The sequence below is a fragment of the Cervus elaphus genome, chromosome 24 (assembly GCF_910594005.1).
Source record: "Cervus elaphus chromosome 24, mCerEla1.1, whole genome shotgun sequence".
NCBI classification, from domain to species: Eukaryota; Metazoa; Chordata; class Mammalia; order Artiodactyla; family Cervidae; genus Cervus; species Cervus elaphus.
In genome coordinates, this window is record NC_057838.1 from 42283619 (window position 1) to 42311324 (window position 27706).

The following is a 27706-nucleotide window of genomic DNA, read 5'->3' on the forward strand; positions in this document are numbered from 1 at the left end:
ACGTTCCCCCAGCTCCATCTTCTCACCCCCTAGTGACCTTCCTCCCCAGAGATGGTTTCTCCTCGAGACCAGCATGTGATCATGCAGCCCGAGTTTAAAAGTTAAGAAACTTCGATCACATTTGACAAGGTTGACATTTCATTAACTTGTTGGTTCAGCCTTCAAATGATTTCACGAGGCGAAGCCCCCTGTATTTGGAGTTTACAGCTTTTTGTTCTTCTTTCCCTCACAGGCTACAGTCGTGTTTAATTTGGAATCAGGGCTCCTTTGGCAAATTAGCAATTAGAACAATTTTGTGGGAATATGTATATGTGTCATTAGTTTCCCTGCAAATTAATAGCAGGGGCAGAGGTCAGGCAGAAATTTTCCACTTGACTGCAGTTCCTCTATGGAGACTTGGCACTTGGTTCTGGAACGGCCACAGCTGCTCTCAGCCACCCTCTTCCTCTCCGAACTGTCTTTTAATTAGTTTACCTCATAGCCATCATTACAAATATCACTGCCTCCCCTCCTCTAAATAAAGTCACTGTTTCTACAAAATATCCCCGTGACGCCTTGCACCAGTGTGATTTGATGGTGGGTCAGTTGAATGCAGCATTTAATCATTAGATCACCGCCATCCGCATCTCCTAATGAGAGTCCTTACAATACATTTTTATCTGGTAATTAGCCGAGATTGGCTGCTTCCTCTGTGGCTTATTAGAGACAGCCCAGCGGTGGGTGTGAACCACGGTGTCATTTGTCAAGCCCGGTAAAAATCCCCTCTCTGCTCTCTCCTGGCTTGGTGTTGATTTCCCCTGGTTACCTGTGTTTCACAGTCTCCAGAAAATTCAGCTGCCTCTCTGTTGTCAGGGATTGTGCTAACTGGGAGAGATTTTCTGTTTTACTGTTGCTTTTGGGGTAGAAACGGTCCAAGTCTTAAGACCTCTGCCAGAGCTGCAAGAATGACATTCTTTTCACGTTTTATGACTTCGTACCCATATTGTGGGGCTTGTCTGTTCTTGTAGGTGAGCTCCCAAAAGATGGGCCTGCACTTGCGGAATGTTTCCGTGAGTTTGGGCTTTTGGCAGTGAACTAGAACCCAGTGGACTTGATGATCTTCCTCACAGAACTGGAAAGGACCGTGCATATTTCTTGAGGACATTGTATTTATATTATCATTTTCATTACCTTTTAAAGAGCACTATGGTGTTTAGGGTAATGTTCTTCAACTGAGAAGCCAAAAAGCAGAGTGGGTTCTTGGAACTGTTTTATGATGGTTATGCCTGTTTTCCTTCCATCGGTGTCTGTATTTGATGGTAAGCCCTCCAAGGGCAGCAGTCGTCTGCGCTGTTCCTGTTTTGGTCATTGCAGTTTCCATTGCCGTCGTCTGCTTGGAAATATTTATTGAATGCCATTTATAAGCAGGGATAAAAGCTAATCCCCAGGTCCTTTCCAGAAATGAACATGTAGAAAAAGGAAACTGGTTCGTGTTTATTTTTCCCATTATCTGGGCAGAAGGAGAATATTATACAAAGGGCCTAGAATCACAAGTGTGTATTTGGTTTTGAGTCCAGATTGTGAATATGGGCAAGTTATTGAATCTCTGATGAGCCCTTGTCTGCCTCTCTGTAAAATACGAGTATAGCGTATCAAGTATTCGTGATGATATGAGAATTTAAAACCAGGCAGTGAGAGAGATGAGAATATGAGAATATGAAAGCAGGCAGTGGCAAGGGGTTTACAACAGTGTTTTTACAAATGGCACCCATGACTGTCCTGGGCATTCTGATACGCTTAGGCCTAACAGCATCTGATTTTTACAAGTTGTGTATTCATGAGCATTAGACCGGTTGCTTGGGATGATGGATGTTTTGATACACTGTTCCTCTGCTTGGTCAGTAAGTAGGGCCCAAGGTGCCGGGGTGATCACCCCAGCCTTCCCCCGTGACCCCTGATCCGTTCCATCCCGTGAGTGCTCCACAAGACTTTGAGCACTTAGTCTGCAAATGTGTGTCCTGAAGTTTCCAGCATTGGTGAAAAAGAGCTCCCAGCATCTGGCCAGCTTGCCAGGGGATTCCTAAGGATGGTGCCATCTCCATAGCTTGCTTTTACCAGGTATGGGGGAGCCTGGGGTAGGAATTGGGTGGAGCTGGGAGGGGTGCGGCTGATGTTGGCTGAGTCAGCATTTCAAGGAAAGAATAAACAGGAAGACCCAACCCAAAGCCTGCACCCAGCATTCAGTTTCCAGCACCATGTTTATCCTTTTCTGTCAGTATTTCCTCAACAGTATTTGATATTTCTCATTACTAGGGCATGAGAAAGATTGAGTCTTCCTAACAAATTGGAACTCTGTTTTTAATCTGTTCTTTGATTAGATCTCAGAGGAATCTAATTTTTAATAGTTTCTACAAATAATGCTTTGGATTTAGGACTCTTACAGTGGTGAAACAGACTTAATTTGTAAAGTGATTCAAAATTTGTGTTTCAGGCAGATTTTGATACTGTTAGTGAACCCAGGTCTAGCTGCTCACCACTCAAAAGCCAGTAAATTGGCCAGGTGGGTGGAAAGGGAAGTTTGCTTTATTTTGGATGTCAACAGTGGGGAGTGGGGGAGGCGCCTGTCCAAAGGCCAACTCCCTCCACTGATAATCAGGGGGCAAGAGCTTTTATAGACAGACTGAGGGGGCTCCATGCAGAAACAGCACAGTCAGCTCTGACAGTCATCTGGAAGTTGGTCATCGGTGGTCTGACCAGTGTCCTCTTGATTGTTCTCAGCACTTAATCTTCATGTCCAGGGTCGGTCAGTTCGCAATTCCTTGAGGCCATTTCTTGGGATTGTGGCAGCTTCTGTCATGGCTACATTCTGATCATCATGGAGTTAACTTCTCCTACTTGGAGGGGATTTCAGTGTCTGCAAAACAGCTTGCAGGACGTGGCTCAGACTATTACCTGTAGCTCTTGCAAGGGAACTAAAGGTCTGTGACCGTGCTCAGTGACCGCAGTATCACTGTTTGGTCTCTCTTTTCCTTTGTCCCTTCTGTGTGTCCTCACTTCTCTGATTAAGCTTATTCCTTGGCTAAGGTTTTTCCACAGGGGATGGGAGTGAGGACCACAGGCTCCTGCTCCACTTTTACACCAAGTAATCCTGCTCTGCTAAACTCTAGGATTGGAGGTAGCTGCAGGTTTCTGAGAGAGCACTTCTGGGTAAACTGTAAGAACTGTGTTGAAAACAACCAAGTTCTTCAGTGGGAGCCAGATATAGTGTTTCAGTAGCAACAGATTTTTGGAAGGGGGTGGGGGGAGGGGGACAGGCTTATATTTCCAATATCATTAAGAGAAACACTTCAAGGCCAAGGCAAAACAGGTAATAGGAAGGAGGGCCCGAAACAGGACTCGTTCGTTTTCCCCCATGCTACCCCAAATAACTAGTAGGTGTTTCTTTACTTGAAGCACTGGATCACTCCATTTTGTTACTACACATTTGAAACTAGAAGGAAAAAAAATGAGATTTTATTTTTTATAGTTCCAGATCTCTCCTATGCCATGTTTGTTTTAAATGAATAGATTCCAATCCTGTATTGGATAGAGTTTAAGGAAGATGACACATAAAGCTTTCAAAGAGGAGTCTCTTGCCAACGGATGGAGCTAAAATGAGTGTTTAGTGGATTGGTTCCACTCTTTCTAACAGGTCATGGGCCAGGCCTTTCTGCAGTAGCTCCCATCCCTGAAGTTTCATCACAGAGTTGAGTGAGCCTGTCCCAGTGTGCTGTAGCCACTGGCAGCATGTGGCTGTTCAAATAAAATTTTGATTTTTATTGAGAGTAAGTAAAAATAGTTTCTCTGTCATACTAGGCCAATTCAGAAAGGTTTGTCCCAGAGCTGAGGTCGATACCATTGTCAACTGGTGTTTCCTGAAACATCAGTGTTCCTGGGGCTCCAAGGATTTATCTCCCTCTTCGAGGTTTACGAGGCATAGTAGGCTATAAAAGAGGGGTGTGAAGTTGTGATTAAAGAAACATCATGACCCGGAATTTCTCACACTCACCAGGCTAGGTAACCCCTTTTGTGTCTGTAAATACTTCGTTAACTGTTTTTGGGGGGGAAAAACTGTCTCAGCAATAGGAAAGAGGAACATTGCAAGAGATATTTAATAACCTATATGTGGAAAGATTCTGAAAAAGGATGTGTGTGTGTATCTGAATCAGTTAGCTGTGTACCTATAAATCAACTATAATAAAAAGAATCATAGGAAAGGATGCTAGAAATTTTACTAAACAGCTTTTACATGGAAGTCCCCTCCTGTTGCAGCTGGTGATAAACCTCTACTTAGCGACTTCACACTGGCCGGGCCTCCCTGTGTCATTCCTGCTGGGCCTTGTTGCCTTCTCGGTGGCTCTTCTAAGCATTGTTCTTTCCTCACAGCTGAATCTGGTATCCAGTGTCACCCTCTCCAAGTCTGCGTCAGAGGCTTCTCCACAGAGCTTACCTCATACTCCTACGACCCCCACCGCGCCCATCACTCCCGTCACCCAAGGCCCCTCCGTCATCACCACCACCAGCATGCACACGGTGGGACCCATCCGCAGGCGGTACTCAGACAAATACAACGTGCCCATCTCCTCAGGTAGCTCCTCCATGTGTGCCTCACATAGAGTTGAAATCAGCAGTGCTTGTTGACCAGCCTGTTTGTAAAAAGTGATAATTAATAGGACAATGATTCTTATTTAGCAGATATTGCGCAGAACCAAGAATTTTATAAGAACGCAGAAGTTAGACCACCATTTACATATGCATCTTTAATTAGGCAGGTAAGTAAACAATGCAGTTTGTGAAATTGCATCAGAAGGTATCTGTGTACAGGGATATATTGATGAAGTAGATTTAAAACCGTTTAGTATGCAAGCATGCTAAAACCTTTTCTATAAGGTTTTTTAAAACTGCAATATATAACATAATTGCTTTTGATTAAGTATTACAATACGATGTGATTATTAGGAAATTCATTTCACACAACAGTGAAAATGAGCCTGTTTAAAGATGGCAAGTCAATTATCACAAGCTACAGTAATCTCTGATCCCTAGAATTAATCTGAGCTCTAAATAATTACTGAGCTTTAATCAGCTAGTGAAATGTTTTGCATTTCTCTTTGATTCTGCTTTATGAATGACTAATAAATTAATATTTCTGTACGGAAACAGAAATAAAAACTCAAAACAATTAGGTAACTCCATTTTGAATTTTGCTATTGAACTGGTAAATAGAATCATTCATCTTAGATCATTTCGTGAAACCTTTCTCAGGCTTAGCTCGGCATCACAATTATTTTCTATTTTCCAAAAATCGTATAATGACAGTTGTGCTGATTTGCTCATAAATTATCTTTTTCTGTTACTTTCGCTTCACAGGCCATTCTCGAATCTCCAGAAAAGCAGCTAACACTAAATGAAATCTATAACTGGTTCACACGAATGTTTGCTTACTTCCGACGTAATGCTGCCACGTGGAAGGTAAGCTTTGTTGCAGGTCTGTTTAGTCTTGGATCTTGCTGTTTACAGGAGAGAATTTGTTGTTGGTAACATGCAGGTCTTGTAAGTTACAGTAATATTGTTTAGATACATTCAGAGAGTCTAATTTGTAGAAATATTGGATTGAGAAAATAATTACTGTGGCGTTAAAAATGCCAGGATGGAAGACTCCCTTACTTTTGCATCAGATAGACCAAAGTTGTCTGTCTCTCTCTGGTTGGAATGTGAAGGAGGTGGTCTTTTGTACACAAACCTCATGCCTTGAGGTCTTTAGCCACCATCAGCATTTATTTCTGCAGAGACTGCATAGATAACTTTTTTCTTTAGCCATTAGTAACATGTAAAAGTGATCAGGTAAATGTGACGTAAGTGGAGAAGGCTGCACACTCCAAACACTAGCACAGTATATGGAGTTATTACAGGAGAACCCTAAGTATATACAGGTTCTGTTTCTTAAGTGAAGAAACTGTCAGATATTCATTAACTGTGTGGAAGAAAAGTAATCATGAAATACATGACTTGACTGACAGCATTTGCTCTAACAAGTCAGATTCCATAGCTCCAAGTGGGAGGCCCTCAGCAAGGCTTGTGGTCACACAACAGTCCTCGATCCAAGTTCCACAGTTGGTGTATAGATTGTTAGTATTGATTGCATTGTATTAGATTAAGCCCTCAACAATTTTTTGATTTCCTCACTATAATTTCTGTTTTAATAATAATATTTTTGCTATAGAAAAGGGGGCAGGTACTATTGGAGATTAATTATTTTTGCATATTTAATATCTCTAAGACATTTAGAAATGTTTAAAATGCAAATATTTTACATGGTTTTATTATAAAGATGATAGGGGTTTGTTATAGGGTGCCAATAAAACATGCTTTGTTTGAATTAGAAGTTTTCCTTGCTACTTATTAACTTTATATGGGAGGAAATCAAACACAGAAAATACATTTCCTATTCTACATTTGCCATAAATTAGCATTTCTAAAATAAAATGAATGTAACCATAGAATTAATTCTTCACACTTACAGAATTATGAATAATGACCCAGTGTACCTTTTTTCTATTAAGACACATGGACACTGAAGGAACTTGGTTCAAAATATTCCTTTCTCTTCTTCAGCCTGCCCTGAGGTAGAAAAGACAAAACAATCTTCAGCTATGTATGCTTTTCAGAATTTAGGAAGTATAAACATGAAGCAGACATTTTCTTCTAATTACCTTTTATAAATAGGAAATGATCAGATTTTAAAATAATTACCAGTTTTGAATGTGATATTTAGGCTCAAATCTTCAGATTTAACTTTTTCATTTCTGTAAACTGCCAGAAAAAGTGCCATTCATATAAACAATGCTAGGGTGAAGTATTTAGTGATTCATAAATACATGTCCTATTTGTGCTGCGATCTTACACAAAAGATAAAATGCCAGGTAAAAGTGATGACTGGGAAGAGCTCACTCACCTCTTCGGGGAAATTCTCTATTTCCAGTTGCTTGTGCTTGGATGTACAGTCTTCAAAAACAGAAACTTAAGTTTTGCCCTTACCTCTTAATTTATATGGCTGTACAATTTAGACAGCTCTAGAGCAGCCCTGTTTTTCAGACATGGCTTTTCCAGTTTTGTACATTTTGATTCTTACTGTAAAACAGTAGATATGATTAAGATGAGGAGAAATGCTGGTTTCTGTTCCCAGCTAGATGTCCTCTGGATTGGATTTTTTTTGTTTGTTTTTGGTAAGAAACTTGGGTTTATTTCAAGCATTCATTGTCATTCTAGGAGATAAAGAATGCTAAGGGTCTACTGTTATCTCTGCCTTTGTGCAATATAAAAAAGAAAATGCTTTTTAAAGACTCTATGTGGAGAAATTTGTCCTACCAAGTATAATGCCAAACATTTTCCAGAGATTGTTGTTTGATAGAAACCTTTCAAACCTGTCTGAATCAGGGGTATCCTTTTGTAGTCACTTGGAAGTCTTGAACCCACCCCAGTTATGCTGAAACTCCTTGAGGATTTATTCTATGGCTTCTTCCTGTGAGCAGTTCATCATGCCATGTGATAAAATTTATCTCATTGCCTTCTAAATATTCCATTATCAGACCAGAAAAATCACCCTTCTTTAGCATGACTCCTCACAGAGTCACCAATGGTGATTATCCAAAAATGGAAACACCTCTCAAAGAACAGATCAAGATCTACCCCTGGAAAGGACCAGGGAGAGAGGAAGTGGTGAAGGGAAGGAATACAGAATGTTTGAGCAATAGCAGTGTTGCTGAAATAAAGTGAAGGACTCACGAGGGATGCGAGGTGTGGTATTAGTATCCTCTTCTTATGCCCGCATTGTCACCTTATTCCCTGTAAGAAGAAAACTGGGAGTAAATGACATGGGTCTCTTTGAAATATCCTCATGTCCAGTTTTGAGTGTCCGTAAGTTCAACCAGGAGAACTGAAGAGGAAACTGTGCTTGTTACTTTACCTGGTAAGGGTTGTGGAATTTCCTGAAACTCAGGAAAGGTGAGATGTTAAAAACTCTTCACCCTTCAGTTGAGCTCCTCCTTTGGTAGGTTACAGATGTCAAGGGTTTCAGTTGAGAAGTGACCAGAATTTCCCTTTCACCCTAAGAAAGTTATATGTAAAATAGAAGCCATCAAATAATAAAGCATTCTCATTTTGCCATTGAGAGTTCTACTCATGGTTCCCTTTGGCACTTTCTCTGTTAACTAAAGCACTAACCCCCAGTAAGGGCCAGCTTCTATATATTTGGGAAGGTAAGGCATAGCTTGATAACGGATGCTGATCCACTGGGGGTCGTGTCATCCTCTGATCCTGTCAGATGCAGGAGGCGGTACTGTCAGTGGTCAACAGCCAGTGTCCACTTCTTCCGAATAAATCTGAGAAAATGGGTCAAAGGTGTTCAAGCCAGAACTTCAGAGAATAAAAAAGCAGCAGCAAAATGACTTAAACCATTTTTGTATGAGAGACAATGTGTTGAAAGGGGATAGTTTTAAGTTTGTTTCCTGATTTTGAAGTCATATCAACATTACTTTTCTATTTTGGCTGTGAAACATATTTGGGAGCTAATATTTTAGTATGAGAGATGAGTGGGTTTAAAAGGGACTGTTTTATGCTTTACTTGTTTCCTGATTTTGAAGTCATATTAACATTACTTTTCTATTTTGGCTGTGAAACCTGTTTGGGGGCTAATACACGTATTAAAAAAATACTTCTGGTTAACTCTTACCAGAGATGAGGCTAAAATGCCAAAGTACAGGTAACTCATCATTTTGGATTTGGATTTTCCTTTTTGGAAGAGGCACCCTTCAGCACAGGAGGGTCCTCCTCGGGGTGGGGGCTGCAGCTCTTGGGGATGGGCTTACAGCTGTGGGCTGCGAGGCTGGATGTACTGTGTTTTGGAGTCTCTTTCTCATAGAAAATGTTCTCTCTTTTATACTTGCTGCAGAATGCAGTGCGGCATAATCTTAGTCTTCACAAGTGTTTTGTGCGAGTAGAAAACGTTAAAGGGGCAGTATGGACAGTGGATGAAGTAGAATTCCAAAAACGAAGGCCACAAAAGATCAGTGGGTACGTCCACCATGTTTGAACTTCTTAGCCTAGCTTGGATTGCGCTAACCAGTGTCACGTAGAAGCTTTTGGCTGCTAGATGGTGTCAGACCAAACACCTGGTTTCACGTTGTCTCAGTCAAGGGAAGCAAAAAAGCATTTCATCCCCCCTGTTTTGTATGCCCGCCAGTCCCCCTGCCCTGCTTGCTGGTCTCTGTTGCATCACATGCTAGTAGCTTCTAGGCGGCAGTGCATATTAACCCTCACAGACCATTCGCTTATGCTTATTGCATTTTATTTTCTTTCTCCTGTCCCCTGTATTGGATGTCTGTTCTGCCCCCCACCCTGCCTCTCCTTTTGTTGCCACTCCATCTCCTTTGCTGCTGCTCCTATCCCAGGGTGCCATTCGCACCAACCTCTCACTGCATAAGTGCTTTATCAGAGTAGAGGATGAGTTTGGGTCCTTTTGGACAGTTGATGATGAAGAGTTTAAACGTGGCCGCCATATTCAACGAGGCCGTCCTCGCAAATACTGCCCCGATGAAAACTTTGACGAGCTTGGCGCACAGTAAGAGCCTTTACTTGCTTTTGTTTTTTGTTTCTGCTGTTGCTTTGGCTTTGCATGGTTGACTCATCCCATAATAGTTTTGCATTTCACCACGTAGCAGTGCCACGGCTTTCTGCAACGGAACTAAATTGTGTGATTTGTACATGTATTTCTCTCGTTTCCCTTTGGAACACCAGCGCCCTGAATAATGCTTTTTTGACGTCTTTAATGCAAATACCAGTTGTCTTTTGATTCAGCAGCTTTACGGGGACCCCTATAACTCTGCTTTTGCGTGACCCCTAATTCCTCCAAGTGAAAAGGAAACTCTTCTTTAGAGTTAAAATGTGTATTTACTGGGGTAAATTTTTTTATTGGCTCACTCAGTATAACAATATAAATGTAGTAAAATGAATGATAAAAGTGCTCCAAGCATAGAAGGAAATTGGTTAACAGTCCATCTACTTCCTTTAAGGATCATGAATCAATGTAGGTAATTTCCTCCCCAAAGCCACCCCCCTTTCTGCCCATATCCTTATGTGTGATTTTTTTTTTTTTAAGTATTTTTATCCTTCCTGGCGTGAGATGTTCTTACAACAGAATCTTGTCTTCATTTGGTCAGTAAATGGACACAGCATCCAATTATTCTTGTATCCTCACAAATTTGGCTGTGCCAGAAAGACCTGAACCTAACCTTGGCTGACCAACCCTCCCCTCTCCTTTTGGCAGTAAATGAGCTTTGAAGACTTTTTCTTCAGAGCTACCCTGCCATTCCTCCAGCATGTGTTCTAGAACTCAAATCCTGAAGAAGCTTAAGAGCCAGGATTCCTCCCACCCGCTCCCAGAAGACCTTGCCCTCAGCTCCCTGACATCCCAGAGCATCAGCCTTCCTGCTGGACTCAGGGCGGCTGCTCCAAATTTACAAAGATTCATCCGCGAAGGAAGTGCCCAAGCCAATTAGTACAGAGTCCGTAGTTTTGCCCCAGATGTGCCTAAACAGCAGCGTTTATCCAACTCAGAGGTGTTCACACAGGCCAGTCCCCAGTGAAGTCAGGGGCTAGGGAGAAACCCGACTTTCCTTTGGGTTGGGGACTGGGAGACGTTTCTGATTTGGAAGGATACCAGCAAGCTTAAGACTTAGCAAAGAACTCGGGGGGTGATTGTGTTTAACTTTGAGTTTTTATCTTTCTCTTACACAGTAACCCTTCCCTTATTAAAAACATGCAGACCAGCCACGCCTACTGTACACCTCTCAATGCAGCTTTACAGGTAAGATGAACGGCTGCCCCGACTCTGTGGCAGAGGGACATGTCTCCCCCACTCATTTCAAAATATATTAGCCTCGCTCTAATTAGATATTAAATTTTAATTCCGTTAAACTTTTTTCTTAAGTGCACAAAGCATCGTACTCCCTGGAGGCAAACACATCGGGCTGCTTCAGCATTAGCAGGATGCTTAGCATTTTGAATATTGTGGCAAAAAAATTAAAAGTTCACTTATTAATATTTATCAGCAGTATCATAATTTCCATCCTCTTATTTCAGAATTTCACTTGAGGCAAAAATACCACAAGTGTAATTACTCTAGCACAGCTATTAATGTGCTGGATGATAGGCTACTGTATCACATGACCTTCTATTGTTCATGGGTTTAAAGAGAAAGCAGAGCTTTTTTATTTCTTCTCCTCCTTTTAAAGTCTATTTTAGCATCTTTTCACTGGGGAAGGAGGAGGCTGGGTTTGGTTCACTTGGTAAAAGTAAACTGTTTTTGTTCAAGCAATAGAGTTAGACTCTCTAGGTTTCCAGCAGATTGCTCAAGGTTACATAATAAGCTTGCAGGATGTTTGTCTCCTACTGACAAACCAAGCGTCCTTACGTAACCGGTGTTACCAGTGGTGGGGGGCGGGGGGAGGAGGGGGAAGACGCGGGGTTTGAGCAGGAGGGAGGTACCTCCCCCATGTGAGTTACCAGGGCAGCCCTGGCATCTGTCAAGCCTTCTAATTATTGCACATCTCAGTTACCAAACAGTCAAGTCACGGCCAAATCGAGAGAGGACTGTAGTACACGTCACTGGACTCACCTGGGCAGGCCCGTCCTCCGGAGCTCATAGGCGGACAGGGTCCTGTGGACCTCCGCAGCCTGCGTTCTTGATACGGATGTGACCAAGTCCTGTGCCCCTTCAAAGGGCCGAAATGAAAATTTCCTGAGGGAAGGGCACAAACAGAGAAGCAAACGTCTTAAAAAGGCTCCTTCAGGGGATGATGATGAAAACACGATGGAGACACTCGGCATTAAAGGGAACAGAGTTGGGTGAAGAGGCGATAGAATAATCTTCCTGTTCTCACTGAGCACCTGCCCTGCGTCCTAGAGAACTGTTTTCCCAGTTTACACAGCGAAGCCTTCAGGCTTCTGAGGATGGAGCATACACAGCCTTAACACACTTTTGAGTTCAGAGGCAAATTCACTCAGCTTAGCTTTTCAGTAATTATATATATATATATATATACACACACACACACAGCCCAAACCAAATTTAATAGGAGGAACTACTTTCTATGTTTCTTTTAATTACTTGTAGTTTACACAGTAACTTTAGAAAAGCAAATGAACGCACACTTAGATGCCGCCACTGTAAATACCATTCATTAGTAGCTTATTTTCCCTGGAGTCTTATGAAGTGTGAATTTAAAGGCTGCTCTATCTGGAATGGTATTCAGATTACAAGCACATTTGACATTCATGAGGCTGCCAGGCAAAAAAAAAAAAAAAAAACCCAGCCCACCAGCAGCAGTGATCCTCCAGCCTCTGGATTCTCTTAACTTTGTGACTAATTTCCACTAGGATGCTTTCTTACTTTGAGTGATAGCCCCAAACTCTCCCACCATTTTCCCAAGAATCCTTTGTACCTATCCTGAGGTGAGGTGAAGACCTGGGTCTCAAATCATGATTTGAGGAATGGATCTTCTTCCTCTGCTCCAGGAGTTTGGGTCCTTGGTCAGTAGACAGTCCCTTCAGACAAGTTTCCACCGTGCACCTTAAATAAAGAGTCTACCAGCAGGCCTCCCCTTCCTGCCCACTTCCATTTTTTCAAAGCAAGTAAAAATAATAGTGGAACAACATCTTCAAAAGATTACTAGAGCAACATAACGCGTGATATACAATATATAAAATAGGACAGCAGAATCCACTACAGAAATAAAACATTGGACTCGGGACAGATTGCATTATGCTCTGAAAAAGTGAAGTAACTAAGGGTAACCGTAAAGCTTCATATTTATAGACTGCCTCTCCCCGCTGGGATCTCAGCGCAGTTAAGGCTCCAGGAGGGACAGGACTTAAGCACCTTTGTTTTTGGGGGGTAGAGAGGCCAGTGTGATGTGAAACCATGTACTCTGCATTGGACCAGTCCTTTATAAAATCTGCAACCCCTTGCTCCAACATAGACATCAAGTACAAAAAGAGCCATTGGGTTAGACCTAAGCCGTTGGTGGAAAGTTTTCTAAGCTCGGGTAGGTGGCTTTGGTCACTCAGGCTGAGAATGTCCAAGACGCTGTCTATGTAGGAGCGACCGCGTTTCTCATTGCAGCCCACGTCATCATTTTTTCAAAAGAGGAGCACGCTGGTTTTCTTCATTTATGTCTTTTTTGTCTGAGAATCAAGGGATCGGTGTAAGCGCTTACCTTTGGATGCCTTTCACCAGTGTCAGCCTGTGTTTTATGATCCAGTTCCCATCAGAAATGGCCTTGACCCAGAACATACTGAGAGCCACAGAGAATGAATCATCCTGAAAAGGTTGCCCCGTCCAGCTCATCCCAAAGCATACATTCTTGGGAACATTTCAGTGTTGTATGTACTTCTCCATCTTTGACTGGAGAAGCTGCAAGAAAAAAATACCAAACGAGCTTGGCCCCTCTCTTGCTGCCTTCTAGCTGTGAAAGTGAGAGAGACTCACTGATGGTCCCAGAGAACGTCCGTGTCAGGGAGACACAGGGCCACTGTGTTGTCTAAAGGAAAGGCAGCCAGCGTGTGTGTCCAGCTGCAGTTTGGTGTGGGGCGGATCAGGCAACGGGTCTGACTTTTCACTCTGCCAAAAAAAGAAAAAATGTTTTATTGCAATTACAAGAGATCTGTTGGAAAAAAGTACTTGATGCAAATTATTTGACAAACTGTAGGAGAGTGAGGAATGTTCAGAGGTGCTGTTCGTCAAGATGAGTTCACCACATTTGGAAATGAAAATGGGATTTCCCCCCCCCCGCCACTTTTTAGAAGAAGGCAGTTACATAAATTCAGAAGTGGAGGGAAGGAAAAGCCGTGGGCTTGCAGTGGGCCTGGCTTTGAAGTCTTCCCTTAGCCAGTGCTGTTAGGTGTGGGCAGGTCGTCCGTCCCTGCACTTAGCACTCAAAGGCGTTTCTGGCTTTGGACCTTGTACAGTGAGCAAGACTGTGATTCTTTTAACATGCAGATTCCCTGCAGCCCAGCTCTGCACCTGTTCCCTCTTCACTTTTGACTTTTACTTGGTCGCGAGAGCCAGGGCTTCTAGAATCGTTTGGGCTCTTACGTCAGTGGCCAGTTGGAGTCACTGTGCCAGATTGTCTTGTGATTGTACTTTTACCTCATTAGGATGGAAAACCAGGCCGAGTGTCGTCTGCAAGAGAACAAGTTTGATAAATCTTGGTCTAATTACAGCTGCCAGTTTTTGAATGTCTGTCCTCTTTAATAAAATGCAAAGTTACTAGGTCAGAATCATGACCCAAATGAAACAGTATGGACACTTTAGGCCAGTGAGAGGTCTGACTGTTGTCTGCATCTCAGACTGGGTGGTCGTTTTATTCAAGTGCAGTAAGATAGGAAATGAACCGTATATCTGACCATAGGGTTTAGGATATCTTTCTTTTTCTCTCCATTTCCACACTTTTTTGCTGACACTCAACTTAGAGTGACTTTGTCACCTTCGATATGGATGTACTTACGTACCCCCAAAGAAATGTGATTTACAGATTCCTTTTGCCAGAGATTTCTTTTTTCCTTGGTCCTCAAATTCCAGATGATTGGTTGGAACCTGAAAGATTGCATAGAGTTACCTTCAACCAGTTATCTCTGAGTACACTAAAAAGATTCAAAAATCATTAAAACAGAAATGATGGGGAGGGGAGATAAAAATTGATTCCAATTCTATAATCTCTTCCTTTTCTATAGGATCTGAGACGTAAATGTTTATGGAAGTTCTCATAAGTTTGGGCTCTGCAGCCAGAATAATCTGATCAAATCTTTAATATCCAATAGTGGAGTCATCGAAGTGGATAAAGAAATGAAAATTCCATTACATTTCCCTGTGATCTGGAAATATTCAGTTCCTCTTGAAAAAAGGCTTCAGACAGAAAACTCGTTATAAGATAGCCTTGTCTAAAGCTTGTGCCTCCACCTCACAGGCACCTCGGTCCCTCCAGCTATAGCTCTTTGGAACCCAGCTTGGGACGTGTGTCATCATCAGCTTGACCCTTAAAGCACAGCCCTTCTAGACCTATTAGAGACTTGTCTTTGCCAACTACACCAGAATGAATGGAAACTGAAGACCATCAAACCCGCCTGTAGTTGGTAGCCCCCCTGTCTGTGTACGCTTTGTGTCTTCATACATTTTCTTTGGGTTGATGGCAGGCTTCGATGGCTGAGAACAGTATACCTCTATACACTACCGCTTCCATGGGGAACCCCACTCTGGGCAGCCTGGCCAGCGCGATCCGGGAAGAGCTGAACGGGGCGATGGAGCACACCAACAGCAACGAGAGCGACAGCAGTCCGGGCCGATCCCCTCTGCAAGCTGTGTGAGTACCGGCCACTGCAGCACCTCCGCTATCAGATCCCCCAGCTTTTCTGTCATTTCTGACTTCCTAGAACCCAGGGAGAAGTGGGTGCTTCCAGAAACGTTTAACTCGGTTCGCAGCTAAAAGGACCACTTACTTATATCCGACCCATAAAGGCAGTGGGCTTCCTGCAGCCCCACAAACGCCCAAAGCCGCAAAGGGGCTGATGCCTGCGCTCTTTGCCCTTGCTCGGTCAGCTCGGGCCGTTATTTCAGCCACCTTACCTTCTCCTCCTAGAAGCAGTAAGCATCCTGGGGCAGAGTTCACTGTCCGTCCAACGTGCCGCGCGCTGAACCCAGCAGGCGGGAGAGGAGGCTTGTTTACTTGGTTGTGGGATAATGGGGAGCCGCGCACGCCACGCTGAAGCGCTATTACCAAGCATTAATGATGGCACGAAGGAAAGACGGCATGATTTATAGATTGCTCTTAAAATATCAAAAGGAAAATTAATAGGGGCATTATAGCAGCAGACGGCAGTATAATGAGCACGCCCAGAGCCGTGCGGAGTGCTGGGTGAGGGCTGTCCGTCCTGCGTGTGTGATGCCCCTGGGAGTGGGCGACGGGTGGCAGGCAGGGTGACACAGCTCCCTCTCTCGCAAGAAGTTTCAAAGAGAAAAGAAACCCCATTTTCCCACGTAGGACTCACCAGGGATGCTTCTCCCTCTTAGCGAGTGTCTGTAAAACCAACGCCCGCTTTACAGGAGTAAACCAATGCAGCGTTTACCATGCTGTCGGCCCCTAGAAATAGACCCCTTGTCTACACAATGCTTCTGAATTACTGACCAACATCTTAGTTTAAGAGCATTTGAGTGATCAGAATGGAAAATATGACCTGTAGCAATTAGCAACAGAATGAATTGGCATCTCACAACAAAGGCAAAATGCTGTCTGCCAGTGTGGGTAATTGGTGGCTTTGGAGGAATCTGAAATTTGATTATTTAGCATTTGAATTTCATGCCCAAAGTGCTTTGAAAAGGATCTTTAAAGATGAAAATAGTCTCTTTAAATTCATAACAACAGTCCCTTAGCATTTCCTCCACAACATTTTAAGAACGTGTTTATCTCTCACGCTGCCACTGCCATATATCATCCTTCCTCTAGCAACCTGGTGTTTCTGACTTTATTATCACACCCGCATTCATCTTTAAATCATTGTCATGACAGGAGTATTTACTAAGATATTAAGGAAGTTCAGAGCAAATATAAATTGCTGTGTATGCTACTTCAGGAAATACTTACTGTGGAGCAAAAACATCTGAAGCTACTGAGTGGAAGAGAGAGTTTCTCGTAGTACCCACAGAACTCCAAGGTTTCGTTGGTGTGTGTTCCTGTGTTTATAGTAAAAGAAAAAAATCACTAAAAAAAAAAAAAAAAAAAGGAAAGATATTTGGATAAAAACTCACACAGCAGTGTTGAGTGATGCTAATTTTTCTGTATAAAATAGTCACTGTAAAGTTAATTTATGGAAACTTTGAGTTAACCCCAATATAACCAGAAATCTTGTTTCACAGCTCTCAGGTTAATTTTTAACAGAGTGAAGATTTTACTGATGGTTTGTTTTTTAAAAAAAAAAAACCCTGTATAAAGATGTCAAAAAGCATACTGTTTGTTGCTCAAATCTCACAGGTGTACGGTACAATAAATTATTTTGCTAAAAAGAATTATATGTCATCAGCCCATTTCCTGTGCCTACTCTCAGTGCTGGAGATGGTTACCCTTTTTCATCTCACATTTCCATTAAGCAAATTCTATAATGATGGAGTTTTAATTCTTATCCAACATGCATTACCTGCTATGATGCAGACTGTCTCCTAACCTTTCTATTATTCTATTGGAATAACTCAAATCGTACACTTTACAGCAAGGCTTAAAGGACACTGTTAGTAACAGCCCAGCTGCTATCTAGTGTTGACATAGAATTCTTCTTTCTTACCTTTCCTGTGACACTCAAATACCACTACATTTTTTCTCTCTCAGAACACTACAAAGTAGTCCCATAAGTATGGCTTTGGAGTATTATACGTTCGTCCTGGGAGGAGCTAAAGGAGCTATCGTACAAAGCACATACTCCATGCTGTCCCCACACTCTCTGAACACAGTGCCTTTAGACAGCAGTCAGCTCACTTTAAAAACCCTACTGTTCCCACAGTGGCTAAAGAAAGCAGTTAGATCTAAGAAGGAAAATGTGGGGTTTGGCACAGTCAGTCACTGCAAGCCCTTTCGGAAGCAGGAGTCAGAGAGAAGGGAGGAGGTGACCAGTGAGCGTAGAGGGCACCACGCGCGGCCCCGACTCCCAGGGTGCAGGGGGGTGACTGTGAAGCACAGTGTCTTAAGGACTTTGCAGCTTACCTCAAATGGATCTTGCATGCAAAGCCGCTCTTTCTCATTCTCTAAAACCCTACTTGCCCATGTTCCTGCAGTGGCCCCACTCAGGGGGTATCTGCTGGTTTCACGGAGTGTCGTGAAGTTGGATCTCATTTCCCTGGAGTTCTAAGAAGCCTTAACATCTCACCTGGTTGTGTTGGCGGGTTGTCACACCATAGATCTGATCAGTTCACCTTTGCTGGGGCTCCACTCGATAGTAGGTGCTGGGTTTGAACCAGGGTGCACAGGGTCGTCACCTGTGTCTTTGGGATGGAAAATAATCTCACTGAAGTTTGCCTGCAGGTTTCAGGAGGGAACCAAATATTCTCCCGTGTGAACTCTACCTTGTTGGGGTTGGGGTTGGGGTCAGGGTCTGGGGAAGTGACACATACCTGATTTTTTCTTTTGCCTAGCCAAACATTTGTCAAAGTCTCAAATTATAAAAAAACTTCATTAAGACTCTCCAGTTGTTCATAGGGTCTCCCACCCCTCCCACCCATAGCCCCCTTGTATCATTTCTGTCATCAGATTGAGCTTTATAAACCTGAAAAGATGAATGTATCTGGTACTGTGAAAAAAAATGAAAATAGGAAAATGGAAAACACAGCTGACTCACAGTTCAGGCAACACACAACCCTAAAACACTCTTGTCCAAACTGTTACCAGAACCATGCTACCAGAGGATAGGAGGGGGTGAAGTAACAGTTCCAGTAGTGCTAATATGAAGCCCAAACATAAAGTGACGTTCACCATTGTCAGTCACCCACCCGAGAAATGCAGTTGAAGGTAACCGGAACTTCCCCTATACCTGCTCAGCAACACACCGTATTTGAAAAGCAACACTTGGGGCTGATGAGGTTGAGTCTAAATTGATAGAGCTTCTCTGGAAATTAACATTGCAATAAATCATAAGAACCATAAGATGTTTTAGCCTCTGCTCCAACAGTTTCATTCTCAGACATTTATCCTAAGCTGATAAATCAACAGAAGTATGGATAGGAGTGGTCACTGTATTACAACAAAGAGCACAGCGGGGTTGAAGGGTACAGAGGTGAGAAAGACAGTTCCCAAAGTATTAAGGGGCTAACCTGTCAGTCAGCGCAGTGGAGTCTCATCTAGTCATAAAAATTAAAACTGTAAAGGTAGCAAAATAACATTCCTGTTGTGTTTGCAATATGTGAAAACATGACCTCAAATGGGAGAGGATAGACTAAACAAAATATCCTCCCTTAACTAGGGTTTATGGGTGATTTTTTAAAAAGGGAATAAAAATCCACACACCCAATTCTTCCTGAAAGAATATAGGGGAGGGGCCTACCAGGGCTGCCTTCCCAGGCATGAGATGGACACAGTCTCACAAGGATCCCACACTGGAAGGTTTTAATGCTCAGCGGTTTCCATCTGGAAAGTCTCAATGAATGTTTCAAATGCATTTTCACTTTGCACTGGGCTCTGCAAATTATGCATCTGGTCCTGGATCTTGACGCTGAAAACAAATAAATAGGACCATTAACAAATTAAATATACAGAGCCAAACTAGTGAGACATACTCTAATACAACCTAGGCATACTTCATTTTGCACATAGTTTGTAAGAACACGGGCTCTGTTTTTTAAAAGCTATTTATCCCAACATCCACCTCCAAACACTCTCTAGGCCTTGCTAATTGAGAGTCAGTTGGTCTTCTGGAGGTCCCCGTAGCAAGGGCAGTCCGGAGCACTCCTCTGTTGGTTTTTCAAGGTTCAAGTGGCCTTCAGGGTTTGCACACAACATCAATTATTTAGGGAGGCAGCAGTCCCCGGCACCACCTCTTATTACTAATACTTGATAAAGTCGAATGAAAAAAATCCACCCTTGGTAGCCTGTCCCTGCAATGGGATCTTTTTTTTTTTTCTTTTAAAACTTGAATGGGGACCGGGTTTTATAACTTGAATGGCTCTTTTACATATCAAAAGCCCCACAACGGAAAGTAATTTGTATTTGCAAAAGGATCGGTTGTAAATATGATTTACGAACAACATTTCTCAGTTGTTATCGGAGTGGTTTCGTGTGGTCCCCCGCCGGCCCCTTCGGGTGAACTGTGCGTTGGGCTGTAATGAGCGCGTTGGCAGATCTCATCAGAGCCCGGCGCGTCCTGGTGGCCGCTACCAGCCGGGCCTCTTGTTTAGTCTTGTTTACAGCTGACAGCGTTATTATTCTGACCGGGGCTCTGCTTTCTTATCATACTGTTGTGTTGAGCGCACCTTTTCCTCTCCGTTTGTGTTTCCTGGCAGGGCTTTTCTTGCCTTATTGACAGTTTGTAAAAATATGCATTAATTTGGAGTTTCCAGCATGTATCATGGTGTCTCTTTGCTGTGTTTGCTTGAAGTTGATTAATGATAGACCCTCGCTTGGGGTCGGTCTCCGGAGAGTTCTTTTACAGGTTCTGCATGTTAACTAGCAAAGCAAAACACACAGCGAGCCGCGATTAGCCCAGCCTCAGTTTTTGGTCCCCACAAACTCCCCTTGCGTTACCGGTTCTTGGTTCAGGGATGATTTCAAGCTGTGTTTTCCTCTGTGCGGGAGGCCACTCCAAGGCCTGTCAGCTGCTACCCAAAGTGTGTCCTTGGACTCGCAGCATCAGTGGGGTGCTGGTCAGAGATGGAAAGTCCCAGGCTGCATTTTAACCAGAGCCCATGTTGACACACGTGCACATCACACTGTTAGAAACACCGTGGGAGGACCCCACTGATGCTTCCTTCCAGGGACCCTTCTGGGCTGATGGGAATCTCCCTCCGTGCAATCCAGTATGGTAGCCAGTAGCCTACACGGGGGCCCTGGAGCACTTAAAATGTAGCCAGTGCAGCTGAGAAGCACAATTTTCAACTGTCTTAATTTTCACAGTCACACGGGGTTAGTGGCTGCCGTATAGAACGTCAGAGCCCTAGCCCGTGGCTTCCGTGTTCCCCAGAACACCCAGCTTACCTTGAGTTGGGAAATCCCCTCAGTGAACCTTCTCTTGCTTTTCCAGGCATCCTGTACACGTCAAAGAAGAGCCTCTGGACCCCGAGGAAGCTGAAGGGCCGCTCTCCTTAGTGACAACAGCCAACCACAGTCCAGATTTTGACCACGACAGAGATTACGAAGATGAACCTGTAAATGAGGACATGGAGTGAACATCTGGGCAGGCCAACCCCAAGAGTGTGAAGATTGGGGGGAGAAAACACACACACAAAACAAAACATGTCAAAAGTTGGCAGTGAAATCGTTCTCCATTGGTTGTACAGTCTGGAGGATTTTTCACTACATTTTGACAACTCTGCAATGTGTTAACTCTTAGTGCCATCAAGAATCCCATTTGGGAGTATTTTTGATTTTTCTACTTTTTGTTGAAAAAAGGAATTTGTACTCTGTGCATTGGATGGACTTGTTTGGTACTGGGGATTTTCCTCTCTTAACAGTCAACATCAGTGTTGTAAATTCGCTAAACTGATTCACTTTTAGCAGCAGACTTTGAACTGCAGTCCTTCCGACGTTGCACAACGAGGACACCCAACTGAGCATGTGCGCCTGAGCTGCAGACCAAGCCTCTGCCCAGAATCTAAGGATTCCAATGGACGACCTATTTGCACAGTACTGCATGTTGATTATCACTGCCTTTACTCCATTTTTTTTTTTTTTTTTTGCTTCCAGTTGGGATGGGGAAAGCCTTTGTGTGTGTATTGGGGGGAGGGTTTAAAAATAATTATCCCAAACTTTTTAATGTATTGCCTTTTTTTTTTTTTTTTTGGCTTCTCCTATACCATTTTAAGTTCTGACCTCAGGCCTCCATTGGGCCCGCGGCCTCTTGGAGGCTTCAAGTTTTCTGTACCTTGTGATGAATGTTAATAGGTGTTTTTATTATACAAAGCTGAATGTCATTTCTCGTTCGTAGTTTTCTGTCACTCATTCCATTTCCCTTCAGACATCACCACTGTTTTCTCAAAAGTCAGAAAACATTCCGTTTTGGTCTTTTGCAAAAAGGTCCCAAATGCTGCACTCTACATGTGAAGGTCCTCTCACCCAGACGTGAAGTTCCTGCCAGAAAGAGAATGAATGACAGAAAAAAAAAAAATTAGAGACACCCTAGGAACCATGCAGATTCATTTCACAAAGCAGTATTGGAAGGTGGGAAGGGGGTTGTTTCAGATTTTCCTTTTTTTTTTTTTTTAAATATTGTATCTACCGTCATGCTTAATAAATGCCACAGCATTTACCAGCACAAGGAGACATAGGCAGCAGCCCCTCTTCCCCCAAAACCAAAAAAAGAAAACCCACCACACTGACAGCGTGCCTGACCGGAGAAGGCTCTCCCTGGAATGACCTGGCTGAGATGGGCCGCAGGCTCTCACAGTCCTTAAAACCGGCATGAGTTGCTTTGTTTGCAAAATGGCCCCAAAGCTGGCTTCCCTGAGCAACTCTGCAGAAAGTGCTGGTGGCCCCCAATGGAAACATCCATTCAGACCTGCTTGGTGGCATTCATCTGTTTGAATGCAAATCAGATTTCCATTTGAGCTGGTTCTGTGAGTTAATGAGGACTGGGCTCAGCAGAAGCTGAGGAGTTAATTTCCCCTCTGCGGACCTGGTGCTGCAGTCCAGTGTGTGAGGCGGCCTCTCCCACCAGTCCAGTCCCGGCCGCCAGCAGCGCGAGGCACCAGGTAGATGGGGGCTCAGCCCGGCCTGGGCTCCCGGGGAGACAAACCGCACGTGCAGGACGTGCTGCTCATTGGTCAGTACAGCCTCAGTCCTTGGAATCCCTCAATGCTTCCACTTGCACCTCCTTTCCTGTCATTTATTTATCTAGGACTGTCGCTCTTGTTTTAGTTCGAGAGCCATTTGGAGAGCTTAATTTATATGCTTTGTACCTTTTTTCCCCTAAAATTACCAAAGATATTCCACAAAGTTAAATTATGTTCTCTGTTTTTATGCTTTATCTGATGAAGCCAAATATCCTCTTCTTGTTGATCAAAGGAGGCAAAATAATTTAGAGGCAATTGATGAGATATAGGCTATTGCTAACTTGAGACAACTGCTCCTTCATCATAGAGGACATTTAGGAGACCAAGTAGGTAATGGAACCAAAGTAGTTACTTTTTTTTTTTTAAGTCATTTTTTGTTGTTTGTTTTCTTCCTACAGAGACCAAAACTCATTCCTGTAAAGAGAAATTACGGGGCTACTGAAGGGAGAAATAGGATACAGTATTAAGGATGTACCATCTCCAAGAAAAAAAAAAAAAACCACAGTGTATGGCACATGAAACTTAGGGGGTGTCCAGTCCAGGAGACAGTTATGGTAAAATGAAGGTAAAATTCAGAGAGAACAGAAAAGCTTCCACAATTGAACTAGACTGTGTAATAGTATTTCTAGAAGACATTTCTTTTCAAAGAAAGATTATATGCCACTTTTGTTTAAGGACTGTGCTATGATCACTGCGTTTATTTTAGTTTCTCTTGTCATATATATCCTCCAGGTTTTTGTTTTATTTTTTTAAAAGGTTTTCTTTTTTTCCTTCCTTTCTTTCAGATTAGGCTTGCCTCAGCATTTTTCATTAAAAAGAAAAAAAAAAAAAAAGTAACATTCCTGTCCACTCACAAGCTTGGTAGAAAAACTTCTTTGGCAGTTACTTTTGAAGCTTCACACTGCTTTCTCTATAAAGGGCAGTCTGTGGTCACTCGAGACTTACATTTTTTTTTCCCCAACTTTTCCAGGCAGCGTCATGATGTGCAGGCAGTAGCCAGACAGGGTCATGGGAAGGGGGCCCTGTGCTTCTAAACTGAGTGGTTGCTGGTTAGTTTGGTATTCAAAAGAGGATAAAAATCTGGTAGATTAGTTCATTCTCAGCATGTGTAGCTAGACATGAGTAAAGTTAACAGCATGAGAAACTGTTAGTACGCATACCTCAGTTCAAACCTTTAGGGAATGATTAAAATTTTAAAAAAAAAATACATTTCACTCAGTTGCACTTAGTCGTATGTCTTGCATGCTTAGTCTAAAGACTGTAGCAAAAAGAAAAAAAAAAAGAAAAATTAGATTTTACGTATCTTTGCAGGTATCACAGCCTTGCAGAAGAACCAACTGAAAAAAAAAAAAAAGAATCTCAGGCTTTACAGCAAGCAAACTTCACTCTGATGTTTCCAATTCTGATTCTGTATCCCTTGGGGGTAATCCCAGTTGCTTCTTTAGGATGGGGTTTATTATGTTGTACATATATCCCGATGTGTCTGTGTGACTCTTTGTCTTTTTTGGGGGAGGGCGGAGGGTGGTTCTTTTTTTAGATATTGTTCCTAAAAAGGAATAAATGCATACACCTGTTTGTCAAAACACCTTTGCTTTTTGTGCAACTGCTTTATATTAACAATACTTTAAAAAAAAAAAGCTTTGGAAAAAAACTACTGTATGTAATGGAATTGCAGAATATGCTGCACATGTATTTTATTTAGTTATTCTTGCTTTAAGAATATCGGATGACATTTCCTGACATGTGGGAGGGAGAAACTCCCAAACTTTTTTTTTTTTTTTTTGGCTTTTAAATTGTAACATAGTTGACAGATTTTTTTTTTCCCCTGTTCTCATTGATCAGAGCATCTTGTACAGGTTTTTATGGTGTGTGTGCGAGCGGGTGTGTGTTAATCTGTTTTTTGATACATTCCAATCCCTTGTGTTTATCCTACCATTGCCCTTCTGGCTATCGTAAATGAGTTCATACATTTGAAAAGAGAAAAAAAAAATGTTGTTTTAAAAAGTGTTTTCTCCTGCTGCAGTAAATACTTTGCATGATGAAATTCCAGGGTCACACTTTCAAAGTTTATCAGTGAAGTAGTGATTAATCATGAGAGTGTCAAAGCTATTGAACTTTTTGTATAAAAAAAAAAAAAAAAGAAAACTTTACAAGGTGCCAAGATGTACAGACAATTTTGTTACTTTTTTTTTTTTCCAAAGAAAAGCGTACCTTAGGGAGAACAGTCCCTCGCATCAGACAGATGCACCGTCAGGAATGAGGATCCATCCTATTGTCCCTAGTCTGTCCTTGTGAGACAAGTTAGCGCTGCCTGCAGTGTACCAGCAGTGAAAGGAAATACCAAGGCTTATGAATGGGAAGAGTGACCGCCAGCCCCGCCACCTTTGGACAGCTCCGACCTGATTCCCAGCGTTCCATCAGACCTGGTAAAGACACCTTGGATTCTTCACCCGAAATGCAATGTCCGTCATAAGCAATTTTATCATGGGGGAAAAAAAAGTTAAAAGATTTCCTCTCCTTTCCACATTCCAGCTTGATCTCCGTTTCCAAGGGTACAAAGAAGAACATGTTTGTCAGGATTCTGAATCTTTGGGGGACCTTTTGCTTAACGGTAGACCCTCTGGATATTCCGGATGTTTCTGAGAATCGGTTTGGCTTTTCTCTCCCGAGAATGAGACTTAACAATTCCAAAGGCATCTATGTGGGCCCCGTGTAGTTCTCACGATGTGCGCTACCCAGAAGCCTGCGTGGAGATGGTACAGCCCGGACTGTGAGCATGGTGCTCCGTGGAGATGTGCTGCCAGTAACAAGAATTTTTTTTCTTTTTGTTCTGTTTTGATAAGGCATAAAAGGAACTCATTCCTTGACATCAACTGTAATTCCATCATTCCGTGTCTGTGGATACAGACAATAAAAAAAAAATGTTGTGTAGTCAGTACTAATTACTGACATGATCGCATTCTCAAATGCAATAAAAATGCTGGTTGTTCACACTGGTAGTCAAAGTCGCCACTGCCTAAGTTTCTTTCCCCTTCTGACCTGCTGAGAGTGTATGTTCGGCATATGCCTTAGGTTTAGCACCAGCTGCTTCCAACCCAGAATTAAAATCAATCTTAACTAAAAGCTTTCATCATCACAGAGGGCTGAAGCTCTCATCCCTCAGGATTTCAAAGTGAAAGTCTCCACTTAGAGAATTAGGGGGAAAAAACACAGAAAAGGGGAGGTTACCTGTTCTCTCCAGGAAGCACACTGATTTTTTTCCCCATCATATTTTATATAGAAAAAACAAAATATTGAATAACTAGCATTAAGAGCAAACTAAAATTTCCGAGGAAAGCAATTTCATGAATAATTCATTTAAATTTCACATCTGCAAGATTAGTCATCCAAATAAAATGCTAATGTCAAAAACATGCACCGTCTATAATATTCTCATCAAGAAATCTTTTTGCATATAAAGATAAATGCTGAGATTAGAACAAATGATTTTATAAAAATATTCTATCAAAAAGTATGTCTGGTCCATAGCTGCCTTCCCTGAACCAAATAGTAAAAGCTTCCATAACTGAATACTTCCAGAAAAACTATCTTGATTTCTGAGATCTTTTAAGAATTTCAGACCTCTAGGAAAATTCGCCATTTCTAATACTATTCTGTCATTTATAAGGATGAATTAATTTGGGCATTCTCTTTGAGTAAAAAAATTAAATTGGTATATCAAAAGCAGCACTTTAAGTGGTCAAACCACAATGACATACAACCATTATGTATATAATTCAGAGCACATAACACAAGCCAATGGACGTCTTGAAAATTGCCCTTGTAGTTACTCGGCAAAGACCAGCTGACACTGAATAAAATATAAATGTTCTTCCTCAGCATTGTTTTGAAAAGACCTTATTAGGAAAACAGATTTTTTTTCATACATATTTTGCAGAGTAGTAGCCCCTTTTCATTAACAGTTATGCCACTGTCTAAAAGCCTGCTAGTCTGATAATTAGTGAAACATTTGAACCCTTAATTCTTATTCTAGCTACTACAAATAAATTAGGGTTAATTGAAATTCCTTTAAATACCAGGCTTAAACATAAACACTGCTTAGAGCATATGCAGTTGGTAAAATTAAATATGTACACATTTTTTGAGTCAACTGAAAGACCCAAACCAAGTATGTATGACACTGCATTAGTGAAGATTTTGCTGGTTGATGCATACAACATTTTTATTTGTATTTCAGGAATTGTTCTAATGCAGGAACATTCTCTGACATCTTTACTTCAGGCTTGCCATTCAGATAAACTAGGCAGCAAACCCAAACTGTTGGTGCTTCTTTTAAGCGGGAACCTTTATATCAACAGCCTAAATAAACTGAGGAAGACCAGTTTCACACCAACACTAATCAACTGCCTAATAGTTTTTACTCTCCCTTCCCCCCAAAAAAGATTAAATCATACTGCAATTAGTCTTTCTGACTAGGTTGTGCCTTCTTTGATGATACTACATATTTGTGTATAGGCTAGTAATCACAATTTATCTTTCATCTTTATTGTAGTTGAGTCAAAAGTAGTCTTTCTTTAAATAAAGTGAAGTTGGGTCTCAAACCTTCATTTAAGGAACTGACTGATGGATGAAAGATTTAAGACAGAATTCACATTGGAGGGAAATTAAATTACATACAAAAACACTGGTTTAACTGTGGGACAATATTTGGCTTAGAAAGCTGTCATTCTAGATTTCTATTTATTTTTAAACAGCATTTTATTTTTTTAAAAAACAAAACCCCCTATCATCTTATTTCTGCTCTTGATTGTAAGATGACATTCCATGCTTAGTAACCCCTCAAAATACACATATATATCCATTTGAAATGATCCACCGGCCTTTTCTTTGGCTTATACCAAGAATACTGGGAGGAGGAAAAATGGGGGAAAAAGACAAGCTTCAAGTTATAATGTTAATTTGAAGGTAACCGGCCTTTCAAGAATTAATTTCAGCCAAAGCAATAATCATTATTTACCGGCGTGTGACATTTTTATCACTCATCATATTAGCAAATTTCCATTGAAAATGCTAAAATGGTTCGTCATAAGGCAGATAACTGCTCTAGCTGTA

At 42.0% G+C, this 27706-nt stretch overlaps 1 protein-coding gene and 1 long non-coding RNA gene across 11 annotated transcripts in view; one reads left to right on the top strand and one right to left on the bottom strand.

The window, feature by feature from the left end:
• The window catches only part of FOXP1 (forkhead box P1), a 611760-nt gene extending 586167 nt beyond the window's left edge, over positions 1-25593 (top strand). For 9 of the 10 annotated variants that reach the window (XM_043886570.1, XM_043886571.1, XM_043886572.1 and 6 more), the window contains 7 exons: positions 4405-4606; positions 4711-4790; positions 5389-5490; positions 8969-9090; positions 10813-10882; positions 15268-15434; positions 20848-25593. In XM_043886570.1, the coding sequence (XP_043742505.1) occupies positions 4405-4606; positions 4711-4790; positions 5389-5490; positions 8969-9090; positions 10813-10882; positions 15268-15434; positions 20848-20992 (888 nt within the window). In that variant the 3' untranslated portion in view covers positions 20993-25593. The remainder of the gene's footprint in view (positions 1-4404; positions 4607-4710; positions 4791-5388; positions 5491-8968; positions 9091-10812; positions 10883-15267; positions 15435-20847) is intronic. The other variant, XM_043886577.1, reaches the window with a different exon arrangement.
• LOC122683058 lies at positions 15381-16161 on the bottom strand. Its single transcript, XR_006337603.1, has 3 exons — positions 16120-16161; positions 15698-15762; positions 15381-15500 (listed from the first exon to the last, which is right to left on the bottom strand). It is a non-coding gene; the product is annotated as an uncharacterized LOC122683058 (long non-coding RNA).
• Positions 25594-27706: the final 2113 nt, after the last annotated feature.